At 46.1% G+C, this 16,047-nt stretch overlaps 1 protein-coding gene across 1 annotated transcript in view; it reads right to left on the reverse strand.

The window, feature by feature from the left end:
- LOC137633339 (large ribosomal subunit protein uL3m-like) overlaps positions 1 to 16,047 on the reverse strand; it is a 69,181-nt gene that overhangs the window by 33,109 nt on the left and 20,025 nt on the right. Inside the window, exon 4 of the mRNA XM_068365588.1 lies at positions 3,980 to 4,102. Coding sequence (XP_068221689.1) covers positions 3,980 to 4,102 — 123 coding nt within the window. The remainder of the gene's footprint in view (positions 1 to 3,979; positions 4,103 to 16,047) is intronic.

Consider the following 16,047-nt stretch of genomic DNA (forward strand, 5'->3'; position numbering starts at 1 on the left):
CATTCCCGACCGTCTAATGTCGCACCCCAGCCTACGTCCGATGCGTCCGAGAAGAGAACGTGGTTGGGAGTCTGAACAGTCAGGGGAAGACCCTCTCTTAGGTTGATATAGTCCTTTCACCAAGTCAGACAAGACTTTATCTTTCCGAAAACCGGGATCGAGACCGCTTCTAGCGTCTTGTCCTTTTTCCAGTGAAAAGCTAGATGGTATAGAAGAGGATGGAGGTGTAGTCTTCCTAGTGACACAAATTGATCCACGGATGACAGTGTCCCTACCAGACTCATCCACAGCCTGACTGAGCAGCGTTCCTTCTTCAGCATCTTCTGGATGGATAGCAGGGCTGGGGGCTGATCGTCTTGTTCAGCAACGTCCTCATCAGAGGGTTCCTCATCCGAAACTGATGAGGAAACGGCAACGGAGTGGGCAACGTCTGACTCGCTGAATCCGGTCGCACTGGTGGATGCGTGACGGAGCCGGACGCAATATCATGGAACTGCTGCACAGTCTGTGAACTGTCAACAACCATGGGTGCGCGAGGAAGTACAGCGTCAACCCGAAACTGTCTAGACCGTCTGGGTTGTGCAGTCAACACCCTACCGGGTTGCTGAGGTTGACGCACTGCGTCACAACAAGTCACCTCTGCTGGTGGTTGAACGTCCTGAACGTCAACAACCACCTCCGAGCGTCGCTAAACGTCAACGTGCGACTGGCAACCCACACTGGGTCGCATCGGTGGAGGAACCACCTCAACTGGCAGACGCGAGTAGGTTACCTCAGCGTCAACAGGGCGCACAACCGACCGGTTGGAAGGTTGTTGGCCAGAAGGAGGAACCACCTCAACTGGCAGACGCGAGGGGTTACCTCAGCGTAAACAGGGCGCACAACCGACCGGTTGGAAGGTTGTTGGCCAGAAGGTTCTTCTCCGCATTTAAGTCCTCTATCAAGGACGCAAGCTTGGACTGCATGTCTTGCAGCAAAGCCCATTTAGGGTCTACGGGAGCAGGTGTGGCAACAGACGGGGTTAGCGACTGAGGCGGAACCGTTTACCATCCCTGAAAGCCTTGTTATGTGTGACATAATAGTACAGCAAAACTTCAAAGGCTCGACAAAAGCTGAGAAGTTGACCTGTAAACAACTTGGAGCGTCTCCTGGCTAGGTGCCAGGGCGAGTCTACCAGCATTGAGAAGTCTATCTGGGCAGAGGCATGAACTCCCAAGCCGAGAACTTCTCTCGTGTCATATCAGACTCTCGCTCTATAAGCCAGTTTAAAAGAAGGGAAATCAAAGGCTGTATCCCTAAAACTCCTCCTGGTGCAAAAACCAGTCGCCTAGCCAACGTAACGCTCTCTAGGAGAGCGAGAGAGCACTAGCTTAAAAACAACGGCTTCGAAGTAGCTAGGCCTAGTGTAAGTTCTGACGTAAGGCGAACGAGGAGCAGCAGTTACAAGATCCGGACGAAGATCCTTAAAAAAATCATCATGATTTAATTAAAGTCCATAGGAGGCTAAGCAGCTTAAGGCTCCTCTCCATCTGACAGAGTCCTCAAGGGAATATCAGTAGGAGGGAGAACAGCAACTTCCTCATCTACAGGAACCTTGTCCGATAAAAGCTAGGTTACCTCAGTGAGTCTCTCACTGGTGCATAAGTAGCAGACCAGAAGGCAACGTCATGTAACTGCTTGACAGTCTGTGAACTGTCAACAACTGAACTGTCAACCACAACAGGTGTGTGAGGACGTACAGTGTCCACTCGAGACTGCTTTGACTGTCTAGACTGAGCAGTCAAAACAACTCTAGAATGCGGAGGTTGACGCACCGCGTCAAAACAAAACAACTTAGACTGTTGTTGTACCTCGCGAACGTCAACGGAAGGTTCCGTGCGTCGCTGAACGTCAACATGCGGCTGGCAGGGTACACTGGAACGCATGGGTGACGGGACTCTCTTGGAGTGCGGCAGAAGGTCGCCTCAGCGTCCACAGGACGCACAACCGTGGTTGGTTGTAGGCTAGAGGTTGGTGCAGTGTCAACCTTCTCCGCACGAAAGTCCTGCATCAATGACGTTAACTGAGACTGCATGGTCTGCAGCAAAGACCACTTAGGGTCTACAGGAGCAGGTGCGGCAACAGACGGTGTGACTGCCTGATGCGGTACCGCTTTGCCTCTCTTAGGAGGTGAGCAGTCGTCGGAAGACTGCAGCGAGTCCGAACTGACCCAGTGGCTACAACTGGGCCGTTGGATTTGCGCGGAAAGGACCGACTTGCGCTTAATAAGCCGCAAGACCTTGGTCCATGGTTTCTTACGAGAAACCTCTTCCGCAGACGAGGAATAAATGGGCTCTCTCGTCTTAGAGTGGGTGGGGCGATCTTGGGTAGATACGCCCGAAACCACAGAGGGAAAACGTCTGTTCGTTGATCAAGGCCTCTCGAACCCATAAGTCGTTCGACATTACTTCTCCCCTGGGCTTGGGAGCTTGCAAGAGGTCCCGGACTAGGTGAACGACAGGCACGAACAGACGAACCCTCGGACGCAACACTGTAACACTTTGCGCATATCACTTTATCGATTTTCTGTTTTGCACTTATTTCACTGAAATCGAAACTTTTACTGATTTCTACCTGAAACACGCAATTCTACCCTTCATTAAAAGGTAGTAATTGCGAAATCAGTCGTAAAATGCAGCTAATTAATACTAGCAAAAAAACAGAAAACATATATTAAGATAAAAAATTCAGTGGCTGGGAAAGAGACTAAACGCTAGTTCATATAAACTACGTTTTCAATCTCTCACCGCACATAGCCTGGGGACAAGAATAAAACCCTAGAAACGTTTTACCTTTCTCCCCGTACAGAGACTAGGGACGAGAGTAACACGAGAACAACGTTACCCGCTTGAACGGAACGTTTTCTCTCCTCTCTCCCCCTCCGTCTCTATCTCTCTCTCTCTCTTTCTCTCTTGATTTCGCACCTAAGAGAAGAGAAGAGCCCAATTATATATCGTCAAAAAAACATGTTATTTGACTAAAGGAAAAAACTGAAAGGTTTTCCAAATAAAAAGTTCCTTTAATTTAGAATTTAAAACATTTAAGCTAAGAAAGAATGAACAAAACGTCAGAATCGATTTACTCTTACTGCAAAGTGAAACTGTGATACACTCTCTCTCTATCGTAACGATAGAGCGCATGTTGAACGTCCTGAACGTCAACAACTGCGTAGTCTAAACGTTAGTTCATCTTTGAAAACAGTACGAAGACTATCAAAGAAATTCTTTCATAAAACATTACATTTAAAAAGTTTTAAATTCTTTAAAGGCTAAATACGATATAACGGGCTCAACGTTGATTAACTTCGGTTCCAAGTTAGGACCGCCTACTATCAGGAAAGGTCGCATATAAACAAAACATAAAAATTTATTTTTATATGTTTATAATAAATGGAAAGTTAATCGAAGAGGCCTAATAAAGGCGGAGAGATATAAAAAGTATAGATCTATAACGTGTTAAGCAAAATTACTAAAAACCTAAACACACTTCCGTCTAAGGGAAGGGTCGGCCATTTAAAAGTGAAAGAGAGTCCATACTCTCTTTGTCACCATAATTAAATCTATCCAAAACGAGTTCAAGTTTTGAGATGAAGATAAAACACCTGCATAGCGAAAGCTCAAAACTAGAATAGTGTACTTCACCAAATAGTTGTGAAAACAAATCCAGTTAGTAACAGCGAATTAGTAGGTCTTGCCGGTAGCTCGACAGAGAGAAAATTGAGTTCTGTGTTTACATTGAGTACTGAGTACCTGCACGACAGATGGCGCTGTTGAAGTACACCCCCTACCTGCATTGCGATCGCTGGCGGATTTTTAACGTAGAGTTTTCTGTCGAGCAACAGAGTTGCAGCTTATATAATCACCGGCTAAGTTTAATATTGAAAAATACAATTATCATATCTATATAAAAAATTCATTCTATCAAAGCACTGTATGCTTACCTCTCTTGGGTCAAGTGAATCTGCACCAACAACAAGGCCAGCAACATTCCCCGTTCTCTTGTTAAAGTAGCTAGTTGCCATATCTTCTGGGGGAATATATCTTATCACATGATTATCTGACACCTGCCAAGAAAAATATCAAGATTATATTGTGTGATTTTCAATAAGGAAAAGTAATCATTAAAAAAAAAATTGTTAATAAATGACTACAAATAGTAATCAGAATAATATACAGTGCATACTACTGAAGGCATGATAGATATCCCAAAACCCTTTGATAAAATGAATTTTTCTATTCCAAAGTAAAATACAGTCAAAATAGTAACTTTTATAGATGATTATGTATACTGTACTAGTATATATTGCATGGTAAATATGACAAATTCAGAGATAATTTGTGTTTTTCCCTAATTAATACAAACCTGGAGTTATTTATGTGGATATTCTTTCAGCAGCAGCAGGAGGTAGCCATTAGACTTTAATTTCAAGGTGGCAACCCTGCCTAACCGCTTGAGCGGGTAGGCTGGGATTGGTTGGGGGGTACCCAGCCGCCTCTATACACTCTCACAGTGGTGAGATACGTCACTTTTTATTGCAGGCAGGACTTCTGGGGGACAAGTGATGGCGGGCCAATTTATAGAAATAACTCCATGTTTGTATTAGTTAGGAAAAAATACAAATAATCTCCGAATTTGTCATATTTACCATGCAATATACACTAGTAGAAATTATCCCCGAATTTGTTATTTGTTCCCATACTAACAAACCTTTCGTTATTTATGCGGATGACTCATTCTTAGGTGGGTGGAAGACCTACATCTGGCATGGACATTGACCCGGTTTTACCTAGTACAGTATATGACTGTGGTCTAGGGAAAACTTTCATACCTCGCTGAAATATACAAAGTGAGTATACTCGTAGAGTGGCAATGCAGTAAAATAGAGGTTGTTGTTTGTATGAACGTCTTTGAGTTTATACAGTGGAACCTCTACACACGAACGTATCTACATCCGAATTTTCCAACATACGAAGTAAAATTCGAGCAAAATTTTGACTCTACACCCGAATTTTATTTCGACACACGAAGTAAACATTACGCCATTGAGCGTCGAGTGCTTAGTTCTCTATTCTTGTGTGTATCGTGTGGTTGTCGTCTGTTTGGTCTGTTATTAACAGTGCTTATTTTCTTCCTTTTCTCACATTTCCTTTTTGATTTTACCTATAATCATGGTGCCTAAGAAGCTAAGTTTCAGTACAGGAAGAAGGCGATTCTTTCAGTAGAATTGAAGCAAGAAATTATAGAAAGACATGAGAGCAGTGAGCATGTGAGTGATACTATATGGCTAAACAATATGGCCGGAATAGGCCTATGATCTCGAGGATCATCAAGCTGAAGGCAGCCATTAAAGCAAATAACCATCGAAGGGGATCACCATTATTACAAGACATCTTAGCAATACCCTTGAAGAGATAGAACGCCTTTTGTTGATAGGGATAAAGGACAAAGAGATTGTTGGCAACGATCATTTGTGAGAAGAGCCAACGTGATGAACAGAAAGAAAGAAAAAAGTGAAGCAAAGAAAACCATGATAGCATTAACAATCTCTTTTAAATAAGACTTCTCTCTTTTTCTGTTTCTCTCTAAACATAGCATTAACATGTTCTTTAAATAAAATCTCTCTCTCTCTCTCCTTCTCTCTCTCTTTTCTTCGTTGTTATAGAGTTAGATACGTCTATTTTTTTTCCGAGAGAGAGAGAGAGAGAGAGAGAGAGAGAGAGAGAGAGAGAGAGAGAGAGAGAGAGAGAGAGAGATTAAACAAAAATGTGTTTAGAGTACATATGATTTTTAACAGCGTCAACGAGTTGAAAAACAATTAAATGTAACTAAGGAAGTAATAACAGCTAATCTGAATTCCTTTATTAACTAAAACAAATATTGATACAAACACACTCGTGTGCGTATGCACAAACACACACACAGGTGCAAAAATTGCTACGCAGTAAGAAAAACGGTTGGGGAGGAGGTAGAGATGGTGACTGCGATAACATACCGTAACTCATCACTGAAAGTGATGAAAATAAAAAATCAAAAGAAAAAAAATGTAAAAAATATGAAATATAAAAAAAAAAAATAAGCTAAGTTAGATTAAAATGTCTGTAGTGTAAGTTACGGTATGTTATCGCAGTCACCATCTCTAGCTTCTCGCCGATCGTGTCTCCTCGTGCGTGTGTGTGTGTGTTTGCGCATACGCACACGAGTGTGTTTGTATCAATATTTGTTTTAGTTAATAAAGGAATTCAGATTCGCTGATATTGTTTTTTTTAGTTACATTTAACTGTCTTTTAACTCGTTAACGCTGTTAAAAATCATATGTACACAACACATTTTTGTTTAATCTCTCTCTCTCTCTCTCTCTCTCTCTCTCTCTCTCTCTCTCTCTCTCTCTCTCTCTCTCTCTCTCTCTCTCTCTCTCTCTCTCTCTCTCAGAAAAAATTAATAGACGTCTCTAACACTAACAGTGAAGAAGAACAAGAGAGAGGAGAGAGAGAGAGAGAGAGAGAGAGAGAGAGAGAGAGAGAGAGAGAGAGAGAGAGAGAGAGAGAGTATTTATTTAAAGAACATGTTAACACCATGTCTACCTTCTCGCCGATCGTCCGGGTCCTGGCGTAGCAAATCCTACACCTGCGTTGGCCTGTCTCTAAGGTAAAGTGGCAATAAAACACATTTTTTTTTTATTATTTCTTTATAATTATCTTTTTTACATGCTTCTTTCATATTATGCAGTTATGTTATTGTTAAGTGTAATTATGTGTAGCCATTTATTAATGATTTATTATGGGTTTTCATGCTGAGGAACGAATTAAATGAATTACCATGTATTCTTATGGAAAAATTCGTTTCTACATCCGATCATTTTCTACATCCGAAGTTGGTTGTGGAACGAATTAAATTCGTATGTAGAGGTACCACTGTATAGGAAACAATCAAGACATATCCCATTGCTCCCTTGCAGAAAGCAATGGGGAAGTGCACAGTATAACAATTTTATAACTTGTACTAGGCTACGCATGGGAAGTGATAATTACCTGCAGAGGTTGATGCCAGCTTCCAGAGGGACCCATGGTGCTGTACCTCAAGGGAGGGGAGGATGAAGAAAGGAAAGCCAGACATTCTTCTTATTCATCCAAGTTTTAACCGGGTAACCAGTGCCCTCAACCAACTGCTACTTTTTCCATTGAGGAGCTTGATGTATCTTAAACCACTTGTTGAGCAGTCACCACAGGACCGATAGTGAACGTAATGAGTCTCCTGTAGGCCACGTCTTTTAAGTAATGGGCTGTGAAGGTAGTCTGCCTCTTCCACACGCCGCTTGGAGAACTTGCAACATGGAAAAGTTGCACTTGAATGCTAGGGAAATACTGTTTCCCCTGACATCGTGGGCTCTAGGTCGACGAGTCTGAGGAGGATCTGGGGCCAAAGCCCTTTCAATGACTTGGGAAACTCAGGAGGAAACCGTGTTTTTGGTGATCTTCCTTTTTACTCTACCTGTACTAACAAACAGAGGTGTTAGTCTGGGCCATATTGCTGCAGTGCATTTAAGATAGTATTTCAAACTCCTCACTGGGCATAGTAACAACTGATCTGGGTCATTGGTTACAGAACGATGACTCGCAATTTGAAAGGGTCTGAATCTATGGTCCAGCACCTCTGGATTTTGAGTCTTAGCAATAAACTCAGGGACAAAGCTGAGTGTCACTTCCCCCCGTCCCCTTGAGTGGGCGATGTCATACGAGAAGCCATGAAGTTCACCGAGTCTCTTTGCCGAGGCTAAAGCGAGCAGGAACGCCATCTTCAGAGTGAGATTTCGGTCAGTTGCATGGCATAATGGTTCGTAAAGAGGTCCTTTCAAGGAACTCGAGGCACAAACCACATTCCAAGGAGGAGGCCTAATCTATGACTGGGGGAAGTGATCTCATAACTCCGTATGAGTAAAGAAAGCTCCAACGAAGAGGAAATATCTACTCCTTTCAGCTTAAAGGCAAGGCTTAAGGCTGAGCGATAGCCCTTCACCCCCGAGATTGAAAGGAGTTTTTCCTCCCAAAGGCACACAAAACTCAGCTCTTACTGGAATAGTGGCATCGAGTGGAGAGATATTCCTTCCACGACACCAACCACAGAATACTCTCCATTTAGCCTCGTAGACCGAGGTTGAGAACTTACGCAAGTATCCGGACATCCACTCCGCAACTTGTCGCGGAAAGCCCTTTTGAGAGAGAAGACGCTGTATAGTCTCCACACGTGAAGTCAAAGTGACTGCAAGATCTTGTGGAAGATGTTCGTGTGTGGTTGTTTGAGTAAATTTGGTCGTGGAGGGGCTTCTCTTGGCAGATCTACTATAAGTTGCAGGAGGTCTGGAAACCCCTCTGCATGATATCATAGCGAAGCTATAAGGGTCATCATTAGATCTTAGGATACTCTGGTCTTGTTGAGCAGTCTTCTCATCAGACAAAACAGGGGAAAGGCGTACACATCGATGTTGTCCTACCGTTGTTAGAAAGCATCTTGCCATAGAGCCTGAGGGTCTGGGACTGGAGAACAGAACAGCAGAAGCTTGCTGTTCAGAGATGTTGCGAACAGGTCTACAGTCGGGGAACCTCACAAAGTCAGGACGTTGTTGGCTATCTGACCTGAGGATTCAAAGACCATTTGGAGCCTACTATCTGAGTCACTCTGTTCAGATTTTCCGCAAGCACATTCCTCTTGCTGGGAATGAATCGAGCTGATAGAGACACCGAATGTTCTTCTGACCATCTGAGGATCTTTATTGCAAGATGGCATAGAGGGTGTGAAAAGGTACCGCCCTGTTTGTTTATGGAAGCCACTACTGTGGTGTTGTCGCTCATCAACACCAAAGAGTGACCTGCCAGCAACTGTTGGAACTGATGAAGAGTTAGGTAGGCTGCTCTCATCTCTAGAAGATTTATGTGCTGGTACCTTACTGACTGACTAAAGGCCGGAGATCGTAAGGTACAGCATTTGAGCCCAGCCCCCCCCCCCCCCCCCCATTCTTTTGATGCATCTGTGAAGGGCATCAAATCCGGAGGGGGAACGAGAAGATTCTGGCCTCTTCGAAGGTTTTTGTCTACCATCCACCAACTCAAATCCGTCACCTGATCCTGAGTTATCAGAACTCAGGTGTCCGGTGGATATGAGTGTTGGTTCCACATGGACTTTAGTTGCCACTGCAGAGATTTTATCCTGAGGGGGCCATTTGGAACAAGACAGATGAGAGAGGTTAGATGGCTTAACAGACACAACCAACGAGAGGCTGGAAGAACTTCTTTTCTGAGGCAGGGAGTGACTACTTCCTTCAGTCTGTGTACTCTTTCATCTGAGGGGAAGACTCTCTCTAGGACGGTGTCTATGATCATACCGAGGTATACCAGTCTCTGAGAAGGTTGCAGTAATGACTTCTCGTGATTTATCAGAACCCCCAGGTCCTGACAAAATTCGAGAAGCATGTCCCGGTGACAAAAAAGGGTTGTCTCTGAGTCCGCTAGGATCAGCCAGTCGTCCTGATATCCGAGAAGACGGATGCCGTTCCTGTGAGCCCGACATGACACTAGGGCGAACACTCTGGTGAATACTTGAGGAGCTGACGTGAGACCGAAGCATAGAACTATGAGCTGGTATGTCTTTTCCTTGTGTATGAATCTCAGATACTTTCTTGAAGACTTATGGATTGGGATCTGAAAGAATGCGTCCTTCAGATACAGTGTGCACATGAAGTCCCTTGGACAATCCGCTTGGATGACCGTGTCTGCCGTCTCCATTCTGAACTGAGTCTATTGAACAACCTTGTTCAGAGGGGAGAGATTGATGACTGATCTCCAGCCTTCAGTTGCCTTTTTCACCAGAAAAATTCGACTGTTGAAGCCTGGAGACCAGTCCGCGACCTCTTAGAGAGCACCTTTCTGCAGCATGGTCTGGACTTCGGCCCTGAGGGCCAGCTCCTTTGCGGATCCCTTCACATAGAAGCTTTTAGACACTGGATCCCGAGTCAGAGGAGGGAGAGATTGAACGAACGGGACGAGATACCCTAGGGTGATCACTTCGACCGTCCAGGGATCTGCCCCGTGAAGCTGCCACCTGTGCCAGCGGCGCTGTAGGCATCCTCCCACAGGTGGTAGGTGATGAGGAATGCCATTCCTACTGGGAGTGACCACCTCGGCCACCTCCCTTTCCTCCCCTCTTTCCTCTAAAGGACTTGGACCCCTTCTGTCCCTTGGACTGAAAGTGCCGCTTCAACTTGGAAGGTCCCGAGGACCTAGAAGTTGACTGGTCAGTAGAGTAAGGTGCTTGCTGAGGCTGAGAAGACTGGGAAGGTCTACCATAGGTCCACAATGTCATAGGCCTGTGGAGGAGAGAATCATTGGACAATTGCTCAGCAGCCCTCTCTATCTCTTCCAGAATGAAGAGAGATGAACCCTCGAGGGTGGAATTCCTCAATCGAAAGACCTCCACTTTTGGCACCTGCTTGTGGAACCAATCTATAATGGCATCCCTTCTCGTGAGGATAGCGTTCGCCCACAGGTTGACAACCTGTAGAGACAGAAACTCAAGAGACCAAGTACCTGACAACAGAAAGGACTCAAAAGTCTTCCTGGACGACTCTTTCAAAAGATCGTGGGAGCAAACCATGAAGCTTAAGGATCCCAACCACAGATCAAGCCACAAAGCAGCCTGCATGGTGTACTTCGCGCCTCTCTCTATGTTCAGGAGATCAACTGCCGAGAGGGAGGCCTTCAGAGAGGAGAAGGTTTAAGAGGGAACGCCCTTCGTTAGAGACTCTACCATAGGGTTGAGGGTCATGGTGGAATGCGGTTCTCCTTCGATTTCGTAATACTTCCTTTGTAAAACGACCCATATCCTTCCCTTCCTGGATGGTGGAACCAGGAGTGGACAGCCTGTTGATGGCCCTGCGAGGACCAGCCAAAAGGTATGTTCCAACTCACGTCTCTCCTGTTTGGAGTGATAGTTCGGACTGGCCGCCTTTGGATGATTCTCATCCTTCGAGTCTAAGGGATCGTCCAACTCCAGGCTAACATCCAGAGCCTTGGGTAGGTCAGGGTCATCAACAGAATCACTGGGTGGGCCCGCCATAGGGGACCGCCTATGTGCCTCAGTCAGTCTAGCTTTCCGTGCCACAGCGTTCTTAGGTTTCATCTCAAAGTCCTTCAGCTAACTATGCACAGGACATTCCTCCGCAGACTTAGGAAAAGGGAACCTGCGAGGTCTTCGAGGCACTAAACGAAGCCTTGGCAACAGGAGCTGGAGGCTCTTCCTCTGGAGGAGCAACAGAAACTGGACGCTTGTCTGGAGGCAATACCTCGATGTCTTGAGGGTTGAAGGGATGGATCATGATCTCCCTGGGCAAGCCTATGTCCCTACTCGTCCTAGGATGCATGATATCGGCGTGAGGTGGTGTTACGCCTCTCATCCTTATCTTCTGCTTCTTCGTTATGACCTCTTTTACCTTCACTTGCTTAAAGGGTAACTCGGCCATATAAGAATCAGAAGGAACAGGGTCTTCAGCACGCAATCGGGGTGGAGGTGATCTGTGCGCTCTTTCCGCAGTCGACCCCCTTTTAGGGTCCTGGCTCCTAACTGACGAACCCATCGAGGGTTCCAGGGGGATCCTAAGGGTTGCCTTGACTGAGACAGTCAGAGGCTGAGGCGGTGGAGGAGCCCTATTCAGTCTTAACGAGGGTGGTCATAAAGGTGCTCACCCATGGAGGAAGCTCTGTGCCCCTAGGTATACCCTGGAATTCCCTAGGAGTGTGTCCTTTGGGTGGAACCCCAGAAGGAGCTCCAGTTGACGGAAGTGACAACCTCTGAGGCAGAGGAACATGTTCCTTCGGATGCGAAGGAAGGTCGGGACTAAAAGGAACATTCGCGAACCTATTAGGGGGCTCCTTGAATACTTCTGGGAAGAGTGTTGGTCTTCAGCTGAAGGGGGAAGACGCAGAGGGACGAGCGAAGGTGTTGGAACCGCACTTGCTCACGGTTCCAACACATCTGTTCGTGAATTGCTCGCGGAAATCGCCGATTTACTCGTGAAATCGTGAGATTCATGTGCAAAATCGCGAATTTCACGCATCAACTGACGCCATTCACGAGCGGAAGTGCTCGCAACAGGAGCCACAGAGGGAGAGGAAAGTCTAGCACCTTCCTGCTGCCCCAGAGAAGCACCTACGTCCGACAAAGTTGGCAGAGGAGCCCTCTGAGTAGGGACTACTCTCGATGGAGTATGCGTAACAGCATTTCTGAGTGTTGCGTAGGTGAACGCTTTGCTAAAAATCCCCAGGTAGTGAAATGCACTTGGGGTTTAGCAGGACGCCTGTTAGAAGAATGATCAAACTCATCTTCAGGTCCGGTCCAAGGTCGTTTGGACGGTCTGGTTGATGGGCTACGTGCTGATGGACTGCGCATACGCCTACCTCTACTTCTAGACGAGGAATGTCTAGACCTTGATTGCAAACATGCGGTTCGAGATCGCGAACAAGATGCTCAAGAACGAGAGCATCTAGTTCTCTTTCGAGAACGGCGTGAAGGACGCGAATGCCTAGCTCGTGAACATCAGCTTCGGCCTCGTGATTGAGAACGTTGTTCTCGTGAACGGTACCCTCGTGAACGTGAACACTACCCTCGCGAACGTGAACACCACCCTCGTGAACGTGAGTGACGTCCTTGCGAGCACGAGCGCAGTTCTCAGAGATATAGAACGCCAGCATCTGAACCTAGGTCTAGACTTTGCTAACGATCGTGTAGAACGCGATCCCGTGACTCAACCTTGTAAAGAGGAACGCCTTCGAGGAAAGATGTTACTTTCATTAGTAAAATAAATTTTTGAATATACTTACCCGGTGATCATGTAGCTGCAGCTCTGCTGCCCGACAGAAAAAACCTACGGGCGGGATACGCCAGCGATCGCTATACAGGTGGGGGTGTACAACAACAGCGCCATCTGTCGAGTAGGTACTCAAGTACTTCTTGTCAACAAAGAACCAATTTTCTCCTCGGTCCACTGGGTCTCTATGGGGAGGAAGGGTGGGTCCTTTAATTCATGATCACCGGGTAAGTATATTCAAAAATTTATTTTACTAATGAAAATAACATTTTTCAATATTAATCTTACCCGGTGATCATGTAGCTGATTCACACCCAGGGGGGTGGGTGGAGACCAGCATACATGTTAACATTAGAAGCTAAGTATCCCGTATTTCATTTTAGCAGTTATTCAAAATAACAAACATAAAATTAATAAGTACCTGGTAAGGAAGTCGACTTGAACCATTACTCTGCCTTTTTAAGTACGTCTTCCTTACTGAGCCTCGCGATCCTCTTAGGATGCTGAGCGACTCCTAGGTGCTGAAGTATGAAGGGCTGCAACCCATACTAAAGGACCTCATCACAACCTCTAATCTAGGCGCTTCTCAAGAAAGAATTTGACCACCCGCCAAATCAACCAGGATGCGAAAGGCTTCTTAGCCTTCCGTACAACCCAAAAACAACAATAAAAAGCATTTCAAGAGAAAGATTAAAAAAGGTTATGGGATTATGGGAATGTAGTGGTTGAGCCCTCACCTACTACTGCACTCGCTGCTACGAATGGTCCCAGGGTGTAGCAGTTCTCGTAAAGAGACTGGACATCTTTAAGGTAAAATGATGCGAACACTGACTTGCTTCTCCAATAGGTTGCATCCATTACACTCTGCAGAGATCTGTTTTGTTTGAAGGCCACTGAAGTAGCGACAGCTCTAACTTCATGTGTCCTTACCTTCAGCAAAGCATGGTCTTCCTCATTCAGATGAGAATGGGCTTCTCTAATCAAAAGTCTGATGTAATAAGAAACTGCGTTCTTCGACATCGGTAAAGCAGGTTTCTTAATAGAACACCATAAAGCTTCTGATTGTCCTCGTAATGGCTTCGTACGTCTTAAATAGTACTTAAGAGCTCTTACTGGGCATAGTACTCTCTCTTGTTCGTTTCCAACCAAACTGGACAGACTTGGAATCTCGAACGATTTGGGCCAAGGACGAGAAGGGAGTTCGTTTTTAGCTAAAAAACCAAGCTGTAAGGAACATGTAGCCGTTTCAGATGTAAATCCTATGTTCCTGCTGAAGGCGTGTATCTCACTGACTCTTTTAGCTGTTGCTAAGCAAACGAGGAAAAGAGTCTTCAAAGTGAGATCTTTAAAAGAGGCTGATTGAAGCGGTTCGAACCTTGCTGACATCAGGAACCTTAAAACCACGTCTAAGTTCCAACCTGGTGTGGCTAACCGACGCTCCTTTGAGGTCTCAAAAGACTTAAGGAGGTCCTGTAGATCTTTGTTGTTGGAAAGATCTAAGCCTCTGTGGCGGAAGACTGCTGCCAACATGCTTCTGTAACCTTTGATCGTAGGAGCTGAAAGGGATCTTACCTTCCTTAGGTGTAAAAGGAAGTCAGCTATCTGCGTTACAGAGGTACTGGTTGAGGATACTGAATTCGCCTTGCACCAGCTTCGGAAGACTTCCCATTTTGACTGGTAGACCTTGAGAGTGGATGTCCTCCTTGCTCTGGCAATCGCTCTGGCTGCCTCCTTCGAAAAGCCTCTAGCTCTAGAGAGTCTTTCGATAGTCTGAAGGCAGTCAGACGAAGAGCGTGGAGGCTTGGGTGTACCTTCTTTACATGCGGCTGACGCAGAAGGTCCACTCTTAGAGGAAGAGTCCTGGGAACGTCTACTAGCCATTGCAGTACCTCGGTGAACCATTCTCTCGCGGGCCAGAGGGGAGCAACCAACGTCAACCTTGTCCCTTCGTAAGAGGCGAACTTCTGCAGTACCTTGTTGACAATCTTGAACGGGGGGAACGCATAAAGGTCTAGATGGGACCAATCCAGAAGAAAGGCATCTATGTGAACTGCTGCTGGGTCCGGAATCGGTGAGCAATAGTTTGGGAGCCTCTTGGTCATCGAGGTAGCGAACAGATCTATTGTGGGCTGACCCCACAGGGTCCATAGTTTGTTGCAAACATTCTTGTGAATGGTCCATTCTGTAGGGATGATCTGACCCTTCCGGCTGAGGCGGTCTGCCATGACATTCATGTCGCCTTGAATGAACCTCGTTACAAGCGATATGTTTCGATCTCTTGACCAGGTGAGGAGGTCCCTTGCGATCTCGAACAACGTCATCGAATGAGTCCCTCCTTGCTTGGAGATGTACGCCAAGGCTGTAGTGTTGTCGGAGTTCACCTCCACCACCTTGCCTAGAAGGAGGGACTTGAAGCTTCTCAAGGCCAGATGAACTGCCAGTAGCTCCTTGCAGTTGATGTGTAGTGCTCTTTGATCCGGATTCCACGTGCCCGAGCATTCCCGACCGTCCAGTGTCGCACCCCAGCCCGTGTCCGATGCGTCCGAGAAGAGAAGGTGGTCGGGGGTCTGAACAGTCAGTGGTAGACCTTCCCTGAGAAGAATGTTGTTCTTCCACCAAGTCAGTGCAGACTTCATCTTCTCGGAGATAGGAACTGAGACCGCTTCTAGCGTCATGTCCTTTCTCCAGTGAGCAGCTAGGTGATACTGAAGGGGTCGGAGGTGGAGTCTCCCAACGCGATGAACTGGTCCAGCGATGAAAGGGTCCCTATAAGACTCATCCACTGTCTGACTGAACATCGGTTCCTCTTCAGCATGCTCTGGATGCATTCTTGGGCTTGACTGATTCTGGGGGCCGACGGAAAAGCCCGAAAAGCTTGACTCTGAATCTCCATACCTAGATAGACTATAGTTTGGGATGGGACGAGTTGGGACTTTTCTATATTGACCAGGAGACCCAATTCCTTGGTCAGATCCAGAGTCCATTTGAGATTCTCCAGACAGCGACGACTTGACGCAGCTCTTAAAAGCCAGTCGTCCAAATAGAGGGAGGCTCTGATGTCTGCTAAATGCAGGAATTTGGCAATATTCCTCATCAGTTTGGTAAACACTAGAGGTGCCGTGCTTAGGCCAAAGCACAGGGCTTGGAACTGGTAA

The sequence above is a fragment of the Palaemon carinicauda genome, chromosome 42 (assembly GCF_036898095.1).
Source record: "Palaemon carinicauda isolate YSFRI2023 chromosome 42, ASM3689809v2, whole genome shotgun sequence".
Taxonomy (NCBI): domain Eukaryota; kingdom Metazoa; phylum Arthropoda; class Malacostraca; order Decapoda; family Palaemonidae; genus Palaemon; species Palaemon carinicauda.